Source organism: Stenella coeruleoalba (genome assembly GCF_951394435.1).
Source record: "Stenella coeruleoalba genome assembly, chromosome: 8".
NCBI classification, from domain to species: Eukaryota; Metazoa; Chordata; class Mammalia; order Artiodactyla; family Delphinidae; genus Stenella; species Stenella coeruleoalba.
In genome coordinates, this window is record NC_137154.1 from 47,565,342 (window position 1) to 47,579,856 (window position 14,515).

The following is a 14,515-nucleotide window of genomic DNA, read 5'->3' on the forward strand; positions in this document are numbered from 1 at the left end:
AGGGAACTTTGGGACAAGTGATAACAGCTGCAGGAGGGAAGCAGTAAGAAAGAAAGTGACAGCAGTGAGAAAGTGAAGATCATAATGAGAAAGAAGGGAATAGAAATAATAACTAGCAGAGCAGACTGTTTAGAGCCATCTCAGCAAAGAGTACCCTCCCTTTCCCCAAATATGGTATGAAAAATGCTACTTAAAAAAGAATGTTAAAAATGTTCTGGAGCATCAAGGAAATTTCATTCATTTTACCCACTCTGTCAGTAAAAAGGCTTTGTGTGTGTGTGTGTGTGTGTGTGTGTGTGTTTATAGCACCACCCTAAAGAATTAGAAGACCACACCCTGCTTATTATGGAAAGACCATGAGTCAAAGACGTGTATTTCCAGACATAACCCATAAAACTAGGTCAGCAGTAATTTAGATAAGAATGTCTGAAATGCGAAATGATGCAAATTATCAGTATTAGGTCAAATGCAGCTGGAGAGAGTTTAGTTTTCTTATGGTAGTCAAATATTACCAAACTTGGTTTTGGCCATCAGAAGAGAAAATTTAATTGCACGACTCCAAAACTAGAATAAGTCTAAATGTAAAATGCATTTTACAGGGATAATTCCTTCCCTCTCTCATTTTAGTTTTCTTTTTCCTTCTACCCAGTTTCTACAGATCAGTGGTGAAGATAGCTACAGTTTTTAGCTTTATATGAAATCTATTTTTTGATACGCAGGTTACTTATACATTTTCCTAGGATAAACATTGTAATAATTATAGTGATATGATTGTCATCAATTCATTAGAATTATGGCAGAGTCCTCAGACCTATAATCTAACAAGAACACAGTACTATCACTCTGTCTTGATGGAACCCAGATCAGAAAAATGAACATGCAGAGTCAAACCAGATAGGAGACGATCTCAATGGAGACCCCATCTGAAGGCCCTCCTTACTGAAGTACTGAAAGGATTTTATCGTGAGTTTGCACCACTGCACAAACTCCACGGCAGCATCAGACAGAGCTCCAGTTATATTTAAGTCTTAAATCTGAAGAGAAATCCTGATGATAAAATCTGAGGATTTCTTCTAAATCAAATGGCAAACAACCATCCATTTCCTCACGGAGGAATATTTTAGGTAAAGCTCTCTAATTCAGAATTGGAAATGATGCTAAAATAGCTTTCTGAAAAAATTAAATTATAAACTGTCATATTCCATCCTACTTAATGTGAATGAGCAGAGCCTCTAGGATAAACTTGATTAACATAAAAAAGGGTAAAATCTTATTTCTGTTTCTAGAGAACAAATAAAAAAGATGTAAAAAAAAAAAAAAAAAAAAACCCCAAACTGTGCTTGTACTTTCCAAATAACAGCATATGCTGTTCCCCCAGCTATCACTCAAGCTAATATTTTCATTTTAAAGAAAGCTGCCTTCTGGGTCTCTTTTCCTGAGGTCTCTTATTGAGAGTGAAGTTTTATATACAGTGATTCCCAACTGGCTGCTTAGCCTCAAAGCCACCTGTATGCATCTGAGTCTTGGGAGAGGCAGGTCTCGATGATGATGATGATGATGATGATGATAGCAGCACTGAAAACAAAATGGCAGCTCAGGGTGTGGAGCAGGTGCTAGATGCAGGCCTGGGCAAAGCACATGTGATGCACATGGTACCACCTCATTCTCAAAACCACCTATCACCGTTCCCCTCTCACAAGACGAAACAGAAACAGACGAAGGCTAAATAACGTGTCCAATATCATACTTGTAGGTAAAGCTAGTTCATTGGACCCCAGAGTCCTTGCTTTTTAATCACTGCACTGTATTATTTCTCTACTGCGCGAGAGCACAGAGCACCCAGCCCATGGAAAGACAGTGACAATGGGCCTGGGTACGCTGGAGACCTTGCAAAGCCTGGAGGTGGACGAAGACCCCCAGCCACTGTGTGGACTCTATGGAGAGCCTGTGTGTGACCGCTAGGCTAGGTCAGAGGCACGGAGAATCAACTCCATAGCACTACGAGAGCAGCACGGAAGAGTGGGTAAAAACTTGGGCTCTGGTGTTGTTTGAACCGGGGTTCAAACCCTGACCTGGGTGCTTACCAATATATGACTTTGTTTCTTAATCTCCCTGACTTAAGTTTCTTCTTCTGTGAGACGAAAACGATAATAAGATCCATCTCACGCAAAGTTGTGAGGGATAATAAAATAATACACATGAAGCGCTTAGACAGTCCTTGACATGGTAAGCCTTAGCAATGCTAACTATTGCTGTTATGAACTAAGTACAGACTAAGCAGCGCTCAGGAACCTCACAGGAATATAGGAAGCATCAAGCTTTCCCATATTCATGTCTCTGATACCTAACGGACACGTGACAGGTTACAGGCTCCTCGGCTAGTCAATGCTACTGCTGCCAAGAGAAGGGAACAGGGTGGTGCTCGCCCTGCATCCAGAAAGGAAGGGGGCATTACTGACCGAGCTGATGAGGTTGTTGGCTCTGTGACTTGGCGCTGTACACGGACGCCATGGGCACAGTTCTCCCGGTCCCCTGTCTGGGTCGAGAGGGGAATGTCAGGGGAGGTGTGGCTGATCTTCATGGAGGAGTCTGGACAAGGGGTGGGAGGGTCTAGGAAGCCCTCGCTGTTCTCCTGCTCGTTGGTCTCTGTGTCCATGTAGTTAAGAGGCTCCTGGTTGTTGTCTTTGCTACCAGAGAACAGGCCTCGTTCTCGCCACGGAACCCAGCAGAGTTTCCAAGACACGAAGAGAGACACGCCAAAGAGGGCGAGGCCACAGGCGGTGACCACAAGGGTCAGCAGGCTCACTGAGATATCTGCAAAGAAGCAAAGATCAAAGGTCAGTGGGATTGCTCCTCCCGTGCCCACCCACTGCACGGTGCGGGCAGAAAGACCCTCTCACCCACACATCCGTCAGGAGTGATGGCAGAAGGCCAGGCTGGGCGTGCTGCTGGGCCTCCCGACTCTGAGGCAGGGGCAGTGAGGACGCAGGGGCAACGAGGACGCAGGGGCAATGAGGACGCAGGGGCAGTGAGGACTCGGGTACGAGCGCAGAGGATGGAACACGCAGCCATGTTTAGAAACAAACAGCCTGCAATAGCAAGAGACAGGGTGCGTTCAGGGGACCAGGAATGCCCTGCAAGTCAACTGAGACCCGGGCCCTCGGCAATGCAAATCATTGATATTCTGGGAGCAGGATAGCTTCAACTGTGCTTAAAAATTCCTCTGTCATATGGGGACATATGTATATGTATAACTGATTCACTTTGTTATAAAGCAGAAACTAACACACCATTCTAAAGCAATTATACCCCAATAAAGATGTTTAAAAAATTCCTCTGTCATCTCAGAGAGCAGTATAATATAAATTTGGGAATTGTTTAAGTAACATATTTTTTTTTTGCGATACGCGGGCCTCTCACTGTTGTGGCCTCTTCCATTGCGGAGCACAGGCTCCGGACGCGCAGGCTCAGCGGCCACGGCTCACGGGCCCAGGCGCTCCGCGGCATGTGGGATCTTCCCGGACCGGGGCACGAACCCACGTCCCCCGCATCGGCAGGTGGACTCCCAACCAATGCGCCACCAGGGAAGCCCAAGTAACATCTTTTTAAAACAAGAGAAATCAGAGTGCTTTTCCCCCCCTCTTTTTGATAGGAACTTTCAACGGTCTAAGCAAAATGAAGCTCAAGTCCTCCCAAACCCTCAAGAATACCCACCACCTGGTGGTCAGGTGCCCAGGACCCGGGGACGATGGTCATAGTTTGGGTTTCCCCAGTAGCAGAACTGAGACAAGTATTCAAGGGCAAGAGGTTTATTTAGAAGGTGAAGAAAACACATGTAGGGAAGTAGGGAAGTGATCCAGGTAGGAGAGTAGGGAAGTGATCCAGGGGAGTAAGAAAGCAGCCAGTAAGGGGGGCTTTATCAAGCCAGTTACCACAGTGGGAGGCCAGAGGTTAAGCTGCTAGGGAGGTTCCACACGCTAGAGACCAGGGGACTGGGTTATTTATAACATCAACCCCTTCAGCCATTGATTTGAGGGCAGCTCTCAAGGGGCATTTCTAACCTGCAGCATGGGTGGCAAAGTAAGTTTCTGTGGCCAGAAAATTCCCACATTTCAAATAAATGCAGGGCTGGCCTTGGAGGTCAGCAGGCACGTGCTCAAGTGTTAACGGAGTGGGGTTTTGGTGGGGGCAACAACATCTGCTGTGTGGACCGCAGCCCCACGGCCTCAGCTAGGGTCCAAGGCAGCGCAGTGTCCGGTGGCTGTGCACCCAACTCTCAGAACAAAGCCCAACCCTCTTGAGGCTTCCACCACCCTACAGTAGAGCCAGGGAAGCTGAGGCATCGACCTGAACTCATTCCTGGCACTGTGGTGCTACAAACTCCTCCCTTTAAAGGACACCCCTAACTGCCCTTGCTGGGCTCCATTACATCCTAGAGCCCCAAGGATTCTCCCCAGGTTCTGCCTTTACTGTCCATCATTAATACTTGTATTACTTCAGCCAAAGTTTTCTGGCTGTCCATTCCATGCCAGGGACTGTGCCAGGCTTTGGAGACACGATGGAGAACGTGATAGACACACTCCTACCTTCACAGACTCATATTCTAGTGAAGGAGAAAATTAGGACTCAGGTACTTAATAGCCACAATTTCAACGATCCACAGCACACGACAATCCATGACATGAGGCAGGTTGCGTCTCTGCTGAGGCATATGCACGTGAACCCGTCCCGCAAGTCCCTTACCTACGGAGTCAAGCTGACCCCCTACTGTCCGTGTGCTTTTCAACATGACTCTGAAGGTACTTGACCATTCTTATGACATGATAAAACAATTTCTTCATGAGAAATTGCTCTTGACAGAAAGCCAGCTGCCAGGGCTGCTGATGGAGCTACCGTATCTCCTCTATGCCTCCCAATCTATCTTTGCCCTTGTGGCGAAACAATATTATGTTTCTGTTTGGACACATGGGGGTTCCAGCTTCAGCATGGGTAACTGAGCTCAAAATCTTTGCTTATCTCATTTCTCTCCTTAAGTATCACTGAAATGGGATATGCAAGCTATGTGACTATGGAAAGCAAGTCCAGGTACCTTCTATCCATCGGTGAACGAGTAATGCGGAGGAGTTTCTGGGATTGTTTTAAAGGAAAAGCCGATCAGGGCTGAACACTTAACACAGGCAAATGAAGGAACACTGAGGGAAAAATAGAAATTAACAATCTCAAGTGCAGAGCAAAAAGGGCAGGGATGGGGGACAAGGAACAGAGTCAGTGGGGGCAAAGTACAGGGCCCCAGAAATCACACCTCATGGAGCCCCAACTTGAGGGGGAGGAGAGCACGGTTTGGCCACAGGCTCCACGTGGTTCTGAGAGCTCACAGAGCAGGATGGAAAATTTGTCGGTGAAAACTTCCATGACAGGCGGTAGTACTGGGGGCACAGGGAAGCAGGAGGCCCCTCCCAGTTAATCAGGCTGCCACAACAAACACCGGCCCCCACCTCCTCCAACGAAAGCGCCACAACACAGCGAAACCCCTTAATACGTTCCGTAATCCAAACAGAGGCAAAACCCCCTCCCTACATCCTGTTAATCACTTCAGCACTTTCCTGACACAGACACCACTAGGAGAATAGCATAGGCTGGAGGAGGCATACAGCAGAAGGCAGTAAGGTTCAGGAGTGTGACGCGATAATTACATATTATTATTTACCAAATATTCACTCTTCCACACCACAGTGCCCCCTCCAAGGAAGGAGCATGAATCCAAACCCCCTGACGTTGGTCTTGGCCACGTGACTTGCTCTGGTCAATGAAATATGAGTAGATGTGGCCCACGCCACCTTGGACCAGAGGACTCTTGGGCTCCCGCCTTCTGCTGTGAGAAGAAGAGGTCTTAAATAGGGCTGATATTTCAGCCTGGGTGCCATAAAGGAAGACTTGTGGCATAGGCCCAAAGTCCAGAATGAGGAGCACACTTAAACCTGACACACGGACTGGGGCAGTGCAGAAACTGATCCACAGATCCATGAGCAAAACGTAAATAGTTGATGTTTTATTTAAGTCACTAGGGTCTCAAAGGCGGTTGTCACCATGGCAAAAAGCTGACTAATGAACATGACCATAAAATTTATTGTCCAAGACTAAGATACTTTTAAGAGGGAAAAGAGGCGGTATCAACAATCACATCAACAAGAGACTTCACCCAGGACTGTCCAGGACTACGGGCACCCTGCATTTAGAATCCCACCTGAGCTGTGGACTCATCAGCTTGGTATAACGTGGCCTCTCAGGTTTTACTTGGCGTTGGCAACATGCTAAAAATAAGGTAAATCCTGGGCCCACTTCTGCTAGTAACCGTAGGGCCCTGACCCAGCTCAAGAACGATTCCAGCTTGTTCGCTGACTCCCAGCTCACACACCCAAAAAACGCCTTGCTCCCAAGTCCAGTCATGGGGGAGCCATGAGAGCAGGGGTCTGGTCTGAGCAGGCATTCAGTGTACATCTGATGCAGCCCACCAGAGGGCCCTGTGACCGCTTCTGTGTTTACTGTGAGTTAAGGCTGTGGCCTGTAAACTCCAGGAGCCGCTAGTCACATTCATAGTCATGATAAATGTTTGTACATAGAGTTACTACAGAAAATGTCTGGCAAATAGCAAGAAGGCCTTTTCCTCATTCACACAAAGGGGCCGTGTAGGTGAGCAGGGGGCCAGGGAGCACCTGCCAGGAGAAACCAACAGCGACCCACACAGCCACACCAACCACTAAGCGTAACAGTCGGAACTTCTGCTTGCAAACAGCTCAGGGTGCCCTCTACACACTCTATTTGTACTTTTCTCTTTTTTCAGAAAGAATTACTGGAAAGTGGCTTCAGAGTCACTAAGGCCACACATACCAGCCACCTCAGACCCACAGCCTCAGGAAAGGGAGTGGGAGAATCCACTGAGAATCACAAAATAGCTTTATTTAGAAAAGGAGTTCTTGCTTAAGTTAGGTGGTAGGTACACGGCCAACTGTTTTATCATTGATCTTTAAACTACATGTATGCTATACATATATATATGTGTGTGTATATTCTTTGGCATTTATGTGTATTTTATAATAAAAATGGAAAAAACCCCAGCACATAGCGACATCAAAAAGTTATCATTCTAACTTTTTTCTGAAGAATAGAAAAGTGTAATTGGTCCTTCTGTCAAAGAGGCAAGAGAATAACCAGCTGGTGATTCGGGGATGAAAGGAGGCAAATGGTAACCCAGTTGTGATCCAGATTCCCAGAGGGGTTGCTGTTTGGGGGTGACAGTGCGTGAAACCGTACCCAGAGCTGCCACGGAGAACATCCCTCCAGGGAAGATGCGGAGTGGGGTGCCTGATCGTCAGAACCCTTTTCTGCTGGCTACTAGCCCTCACCACAGGACATGAGGTACTGCAGCACTATCCCTGGACACCAGACACAAGACACCATGACACCCCTAGACCCAGCAGACACCCAGCTGGACACCTATGATTCCAAGGGGTCCCTGCAAGCCTGAAGGCTTGCTCTGGAATGACCAATATTACTGCCCAAGGAGCACAAAGCTTGAGCGCCTACACTGCATATGGACAGAGGAACAGTAGTTGCCCCGCTGAACTGTGAAGCAACAGGAGGAGTTTATAAACTGATGACGACAAAATCATAGGACAAATGGGCCAAATCAGCAACTTGAAAGAGGCTAACCAATCAAGCTGAGTCATCAGAACAAATGGCACGTGACATAAGTTAATGCGAGAGGCAAATTAATGCCTATACTCAGTGAGACGTTTAAATTAGTGGCTAAGAGGGAGAAGCGTGGTTGCAGCAGTACTCAGAATCCGACATGCCTGAGGTCTCATCTGGTCTAACTAAGAAAAGGAGACTGTAGCCCTAGAATTCCACAGCCAGCCACATTATCACAAGAAGAAAGGAACGGCATTTTCAGCCATCAGTAACTCAGAAAATATATCATTCACCTACCCTTTCCAGCAATACAAGCTACGGAAATTCTCCAAATAAATAAAAATTTATGTCGGAATAGAGAACCCAAGAAGGGAAGGGCTTTCTAGATAAGATACGTACTTACATACTATGTATCACAAGAATTAGTGATAAGCAAAGAAGATAGTAAAAAGTGTATTAAATCTGAATAATTGCTGGTTTTGAGGTTATGACGTTTAATGAAACTGTTAAGGAAAGCAACACTTAAAAGAGCAAAGGAATGGTAACTATACACATAAATTCCAACAATTTCAACAGAACGTGGGAGATGGAAAAAGGAAGGAAGTAAAAACAAATTAAATGGCCTACATTGTGAGCAGGGAGAGATGACAGATACTTCAACTCGATGTTGATAAGGAAATATAGGTGCAAATATGTATATAAAATATTTAAGGGAGACTGTGATCCATAATGGTGCATATGCATATATATTTATCCATATATATCCTCTCTTTCCTGACACCCTGCCCCCATTAAATAATACGAAACAAATAAAAAGTATAAACAATCACAAAGAAAATAGCATGGGATGATCAGCAAACAAGGTTTTAAATTGTTTTTTCTGAAAGACAGTATGTGGATGGAGCTGTGGTAGAGGATGCCACAGGCCTCCCCCCGCCCCCCGCAAAATGCAGAGGGAGATACACCTGAGGGGCAGGCAACCCGGCCCACTAAACTCATACAGGCTCAGGACACAGACATTTCCAATGTCGTAGCAGCGAAGACTAAGACGTTGAGCTGAAAACGAGGGCAGTGACTGAAAATCTTCACCAAATACTGTCCAGTCTGGCTAGGGAGAAACCAAGGCAACTAGTATGAGAACCAGTGCCCAGGAGTAGAATCCTCCATATTCTTGAAAAAAAATGGAATTCCCTTATAATCCCCTTTAAGTAAACACTCCCTCATAGATACACAGCCTCATGTTCAGCTTTCCTACCGCCTCATTATTAAATATGACTAAATTGCAAAGAATCACCAGCCGTACGGAGAAATCTTACAGCGACATTAACATATAGAAGCAAAAAAAATGTTCCCAGAGGAAACAGAGAGAACTCAGGAAGGAAACAGGAACTCTTAAAACATTTCATTCACAGGAAGTTTCCACAATGTATTTCCATAAAATAAGGGTGGATGACTAGTAAATGGAATGGAGAATAAAATAAGACAAGTTTCGTAGGGACAAAATCGCATGATTGCTAAAACAAATAAAAAATTCGAAAGAGGGTAAAGTCAGGGAACATGTACCTGAATAGGAACCAAAGATTCAGGAAACTTAGGCAAAACAAATATGTGCTATACAATATGTACCCAGGAAGTCTAATAACTAAGTTTTCCAGAAGGTTAGGACACAGAAGGTGAAGGTAAAAATCATCAATTAAAAAAAAATTCCCTAGAATTGAAGGACCAATTGATAGGGGTCCACCGAGCACCTATAGTAAACTAACCCTACCTTAGGCCCCTTGGAAATTGTGAAATTTCCAAACATAAAAATCAGAGAAAAATCACAAAAGCTTAAGAGACCAAAAATAATATGAACTCAAAGACACTGGAACCATACCGGCATTGGACTTAAAAAATAGATAATGGAATAATGCCTGCAAACTTCTGAGGGAAAATTACGATCAAGTTAGAATTCTATACCCAAACACACTATCAATCAAGTGTGAGGGCCAAAAAAGTCACTTTCAGACTTACAAGAAGTCAGAAAGATTACTCTCCAGGCACCTATCATAGGAAGTTATTTAAGGATGAATGTGTGAGATTAAAATGAGATAGAACACTCCCTCTTGCGAGAGCACTGGAATCACAAATAACTGCTGAACAATCATCGACAGGAAGACACTGGAACTAACCAAAAAAGATACACCACATCCAAAGACAAAGGAGAAGCCACAATGAGACGGCAGGAGGGGCACAATCACAGTAAAATCAAATCCCGTAACTGCTGGGTGGGTGACTCACCAACTGGAGAACATTTATACCACACAAGTCCACCCACCGGAGTGAAGGTTCTGAGCCCCACGTCAGGCTTCCCAACCTGGGGGTCCGGCAACGGGACGAGGAATTCCTAGAGAATCAGACTTTGAAGGCTAGCAGGATTTGACTGCAGGACTTCGACAGGACTGGGAGAAACAGAGACTCCACTCTTGGAGGGCACACACAAAGTAGTGTGAGCATTGGGACCCAGGGAAAGGAGCAGTGACCCCATAAGAGACCGAACCATATCTACCTGCTAGTGTTGGAGGGTCTCCTGCAGATGCAGGGGGTGGCTGTTTCTCACTGTGGGGATGAGGACAGTGGCAGCGGAAGTTCTGGGAAGTACTCTTGGTGTGAGCCCTCCCAGAGTCTGCCATTAGCCCCACCAAACAGCCAACACAGGAAAGCTCCAGTGTTGGGTCACCTTAGGCCAAACAACCAACAGGGAGGGAACCCAGCCTCACCCATTAGCAGTCAAGCAGATTAAAGTTTTACTGAGCTCTGCCCACCACAGCAACACCCAGCTCTACCCAACACCAGTACCTCCCATCAGGAAGCTTGCAAAAGCCTCTTAGATAGCCTCATCCACCACAGGGTAGACAGCAGAAGCAAGAAGAACTACAATTCTGCAGCCTGTGGAATGAAAACCACATTTGCAGAAAGACAAACAAAATGAAAAGGCAGAGGACTATGTACCAGATGAAGGAACAAGATAAAACCCCAGAAAAAAAACTAAATGAAGTGGAGATAGGCAACCTTTCAGAAAAAGAATTCAAAATAATGATAGTGAAGATGATCCAGGACCTCGGAAAAAGAATGGAGGCAAAGATCGAGAAGATGCAAGAAATGTTTAACAAAGAACTAGAAGAATTAAAGAACAAACAAACAGAGATGAACAATACAATAACTGAAATGAAAAATACACTAGAAGGAATCAATAGCAGAATAACTGAGGCAGAAGAATGGATAAGTGACCTGGAAGACAGAATGGTGGAATTCATTGCCACGGAACAGAATAAAGAAAAAAGAATGAAAACAAATGAAGACAGCCTAAGAGACCTCTGGGACAACATTAAACCCAACAACATTCGCATTATAGGGGTCCCAGAAGGAGAAGAGAGAGAAAAAGAACCTGAGAAAATATCTGAAGAGATTATAGTTGGAAATGTCCCTAACATGGGAAAGGAAATAGCCACGCAAGTCCAGGAAGTGCAGAGAGTCCCAGGCAGGATAAACCCAAGGAGAAACACGCCGAGACACATAGTAATCAAATTGACAAAAATTAAAGACAAAGAAAAATTATTGAAAGCAACAAGGGAAAAATGACAAGTAACATACAAGGGAACTACCATAAGGTTAACAGCAGAAACTCTACAAGCCAGAAAGGAGTGGCACGATATATTTAAAGTGATGAAAGGGAAGAACCTACCACCAAGATTACTCTACCCAGCAAGGATCTCATTCAGATTCGATGGAGAAATCAAAAGCTTTACAGACAAGCAAAGGCTAAAAGAATTGAGCTCCACCAAACCAGCTTTACAACAATACTAAAGGAACTTCCCTAAGTGGGAAACATAATAGAAGAAAAAGATCTACAAGAACAAATCCATAAGAATTAAGAAAATGGTCATAGGAACATACATATCGATAATTACCTTAAATGTGAATGGATTAAATGCTCCAACCAAAAGACACAGGCTCACTGAATAGATACAAAAACAAGACCTGTATATATGCGGTCTACGAGAGACCCACTTCAGACCTAGGGACACATACAGACTGAAAGTGAGGGGATGGAAAAAGATTCCATGCAAATGGAAATCAAAATAAAGCTGGAGTAGCAGTACCCATATCAGATAAAATAGAATTTAAAATAAAGAATGTTACAAGAGACAAGGAAGGACACTGCATAATGATCAAGGGATCACTCCAAGAAAAACATACACAATTATAAATATATGCACCCAACATAGGAGCACCTCAATACATAAGGCAACTGCTAACAGCTATAAAAGAGGAAATCGACAGTAACACAATAATAGTGGGGGACTTTAACACCTCACTTACACCAATGGACAGATCATCCAGACAGAAAATTAATAAGAAAACACAAGCTTTAAATGACACAATAGACCAGATAGATTTAATTGATATTTATAGGACATTCCATCTAAAAACAGTAGATTACACTTTCTTCTCAACTGCACACGGAACATTCTCCAGGACAGATCACATCTCGGGTCACAACTCAAGCTTTGGTAAATTTAAGAAAACTGAAATCATATCAAGCATCTTTTCCGATCACAACACTATGAAATTAGAAATCAATTATAGGGAAAAAAACATAAAAAATACAAACACATGGAGGCTAAACAATACATTACTTAATAACCAAGAGATCACTGAAGAAATCAAAGAGCAAATCAAGAAATACCTAGAGACAAATGACAACGAAAACACAGCAAGCCAAAATCTATGGGATGCAGCAAAAGCAGTTATAAGTTTATAACAATACAATCCTACCTCAAGAAACAAGAAAAATCTCAACAGTCAAGCCTTACACCTAAGGGAACTAGTGAAAGAAGAACAAACAAAACCCAAAGTTAGTAGAAGGAAAGAAATCATAAAGATCAGAGCAGAAATAAATGAAACAGAAACAAAGAAAACAATAGCAAAGATCAATAAAACTAAAAGCTGGTTCTTTGAGAAGATAAAATTGATAAACCTGGGCTTCCTTGGTGGCACAGTGGTTGAAAGTCTGCCTGCTGATGCAGGGGACACAGGTTCGTGCCCCGGTCCAGGAAGACCCCACATGCCGTGGAGCGGCTGGGCCCGTGAGCCACGGCCGCTGAGCCTGCGCGTCCAGAGCCTGTGCTCCGCAATGGGAGAGGCCACAACAGTGAGAGGCCCGCGTACCGCAAATGAAAGAAAAAAAAAATTGATAAACCTTTAGCCAGACTCATCAAGAAAAAGGGAGAGGACTCAGATGAATAAAATTAGAAATGAAAGAGGAGAAGTTACAACAGACAACGCAGAAATACAAAACATCCTAAGATATTACTATAAGCAACTCTATGCCAATAAAATGGACAACCTGGAAGAAATGGACAAAATCTTAGAAAGGTATAACCTTCTGAACTAGGAAGAAATAGAAAATATGAACAGACCAATCACAAGTAATGAAATTGAAACTGTGATGATTAAAACTCTTCCAACAAACAAAAGTCCAGGACCAGATGGCTTCACAGGTGAATGCTATCAAACATTTAGAGAAGAGCTAGCACCCATCCTTCTCAAACTCTTCCAAAAAATTGCAGAGGAAGGAACACTCCCAGACTCATTCTACGAGGCCACTATTACCCTGATACCAAAACCATACAGAGATACTACAAAAAAAGAAAATTACAAACCAATAACACTGATGAATACAGATGCAAATATCCTCAACAAAATACTAGCAAACAGAATCCAACAACACATTAAAAGGATCATACACCATGATCAAGTGGGGTTTATCCCAGGGATGCAAGGATTCTTCAATATATGCAAATCAATGTGATACATCATATTAACAAATTGAAGAATAAAAACCATATGATCATCTCAATAGATGCAGAAAAAGCTTTTGAGAAAATTCAACACCGATTTAGGATAAAAACTCTCCAGAAAGTGGGCATAGAGGGAACCTACCTCAACATAATAAAGGCCATATACGACAAACCCACAGCAAACATCATTCTCTCAGTGGTGAAAAACTGAAAGCATTTCCTCTAAGATCAGGAACAAGACAAGGATGTCCACTCTCACCACCATTATTCAACATAGTTTTGGACGTCCTAGCCTCGGCATTCAGAGAAGAAAAAGAAATAAAAGGAATACAAATTGGAAAAGAAGAAGTAAAACTGTCACTGTTTGCAAATGACATGACACTATACAAAAAGAATCCTGAACATGACACCAGAAAACTACTGGAGCTAATCAATGAATCTGGTAAAGTTGCAGGATACAAAATTAATGCACAGAAACTCTTGCATTCCTACACACTAACAACAAAAGATCAGAAAGAGAAATTAAGGAAACAATCCCATTCACTATTGCAACAAAAAGAATAAAATACATAGGTATAAACTTACCTAAGGAGGTAAAAGACCTGTAGTCAGAAAACTATAAGACACTGATGAAAGAAATCAAAGATGACACAAACAGATGGAGAGATATACCATGATCTTGGATTGGAAGAATCAACATTCTGAAAATGACTATACTACCCAAAGCAATCTACAGATTCAATGCAATCCCTAACAAACTACCAATGGCATTTTTCACAGAACTAGAACAAAAAATCTTAAAGTTTGTATGGAGACACAAAAGACCCCAAAAAGCCAAAGCAGTCTTGAGGGAAAAAAATGGAGCTGGAGGAATCAGACTCCCTGACTTCAGACTATACTACAAAGCTACATTAATCAAGACAATATGGTACTGGCACAAAAACAGAAATATAAATCAATGGAACAGGATAGAAAGCCCAGAT

The 14,515-nt window shown here is 43.5% G+C and overlaps 1 protein-coding gene across 5 annotated transcripts in view; it reads right to left on the bottom strand.

Annotated features, from left to right (window-relative positions):
• Positions 1-14,515, bottom strand: part of SYT9 (synaptotagmin 9) — a gene marked incomplete at its 5' end in the record, with an annotated part of 266,692 nt that overhangs the window by 201,281 nt on the left and 50,896 nt on the right. For all 5 annotated transcript variants that reach the window (XM_079930574.1, XM_079930573.1, XM_079930572.1 and 2 more), the window contains one exon: positions 2,460-2,814. In XM_079930574.1, the coding sequence (XP_079786700.1) occupies positions 2,460-2,814 (355 nt within the window). The remainder of the gene's footprint in view (positions 1-2,459; positions 2,815-14,515) is intronic.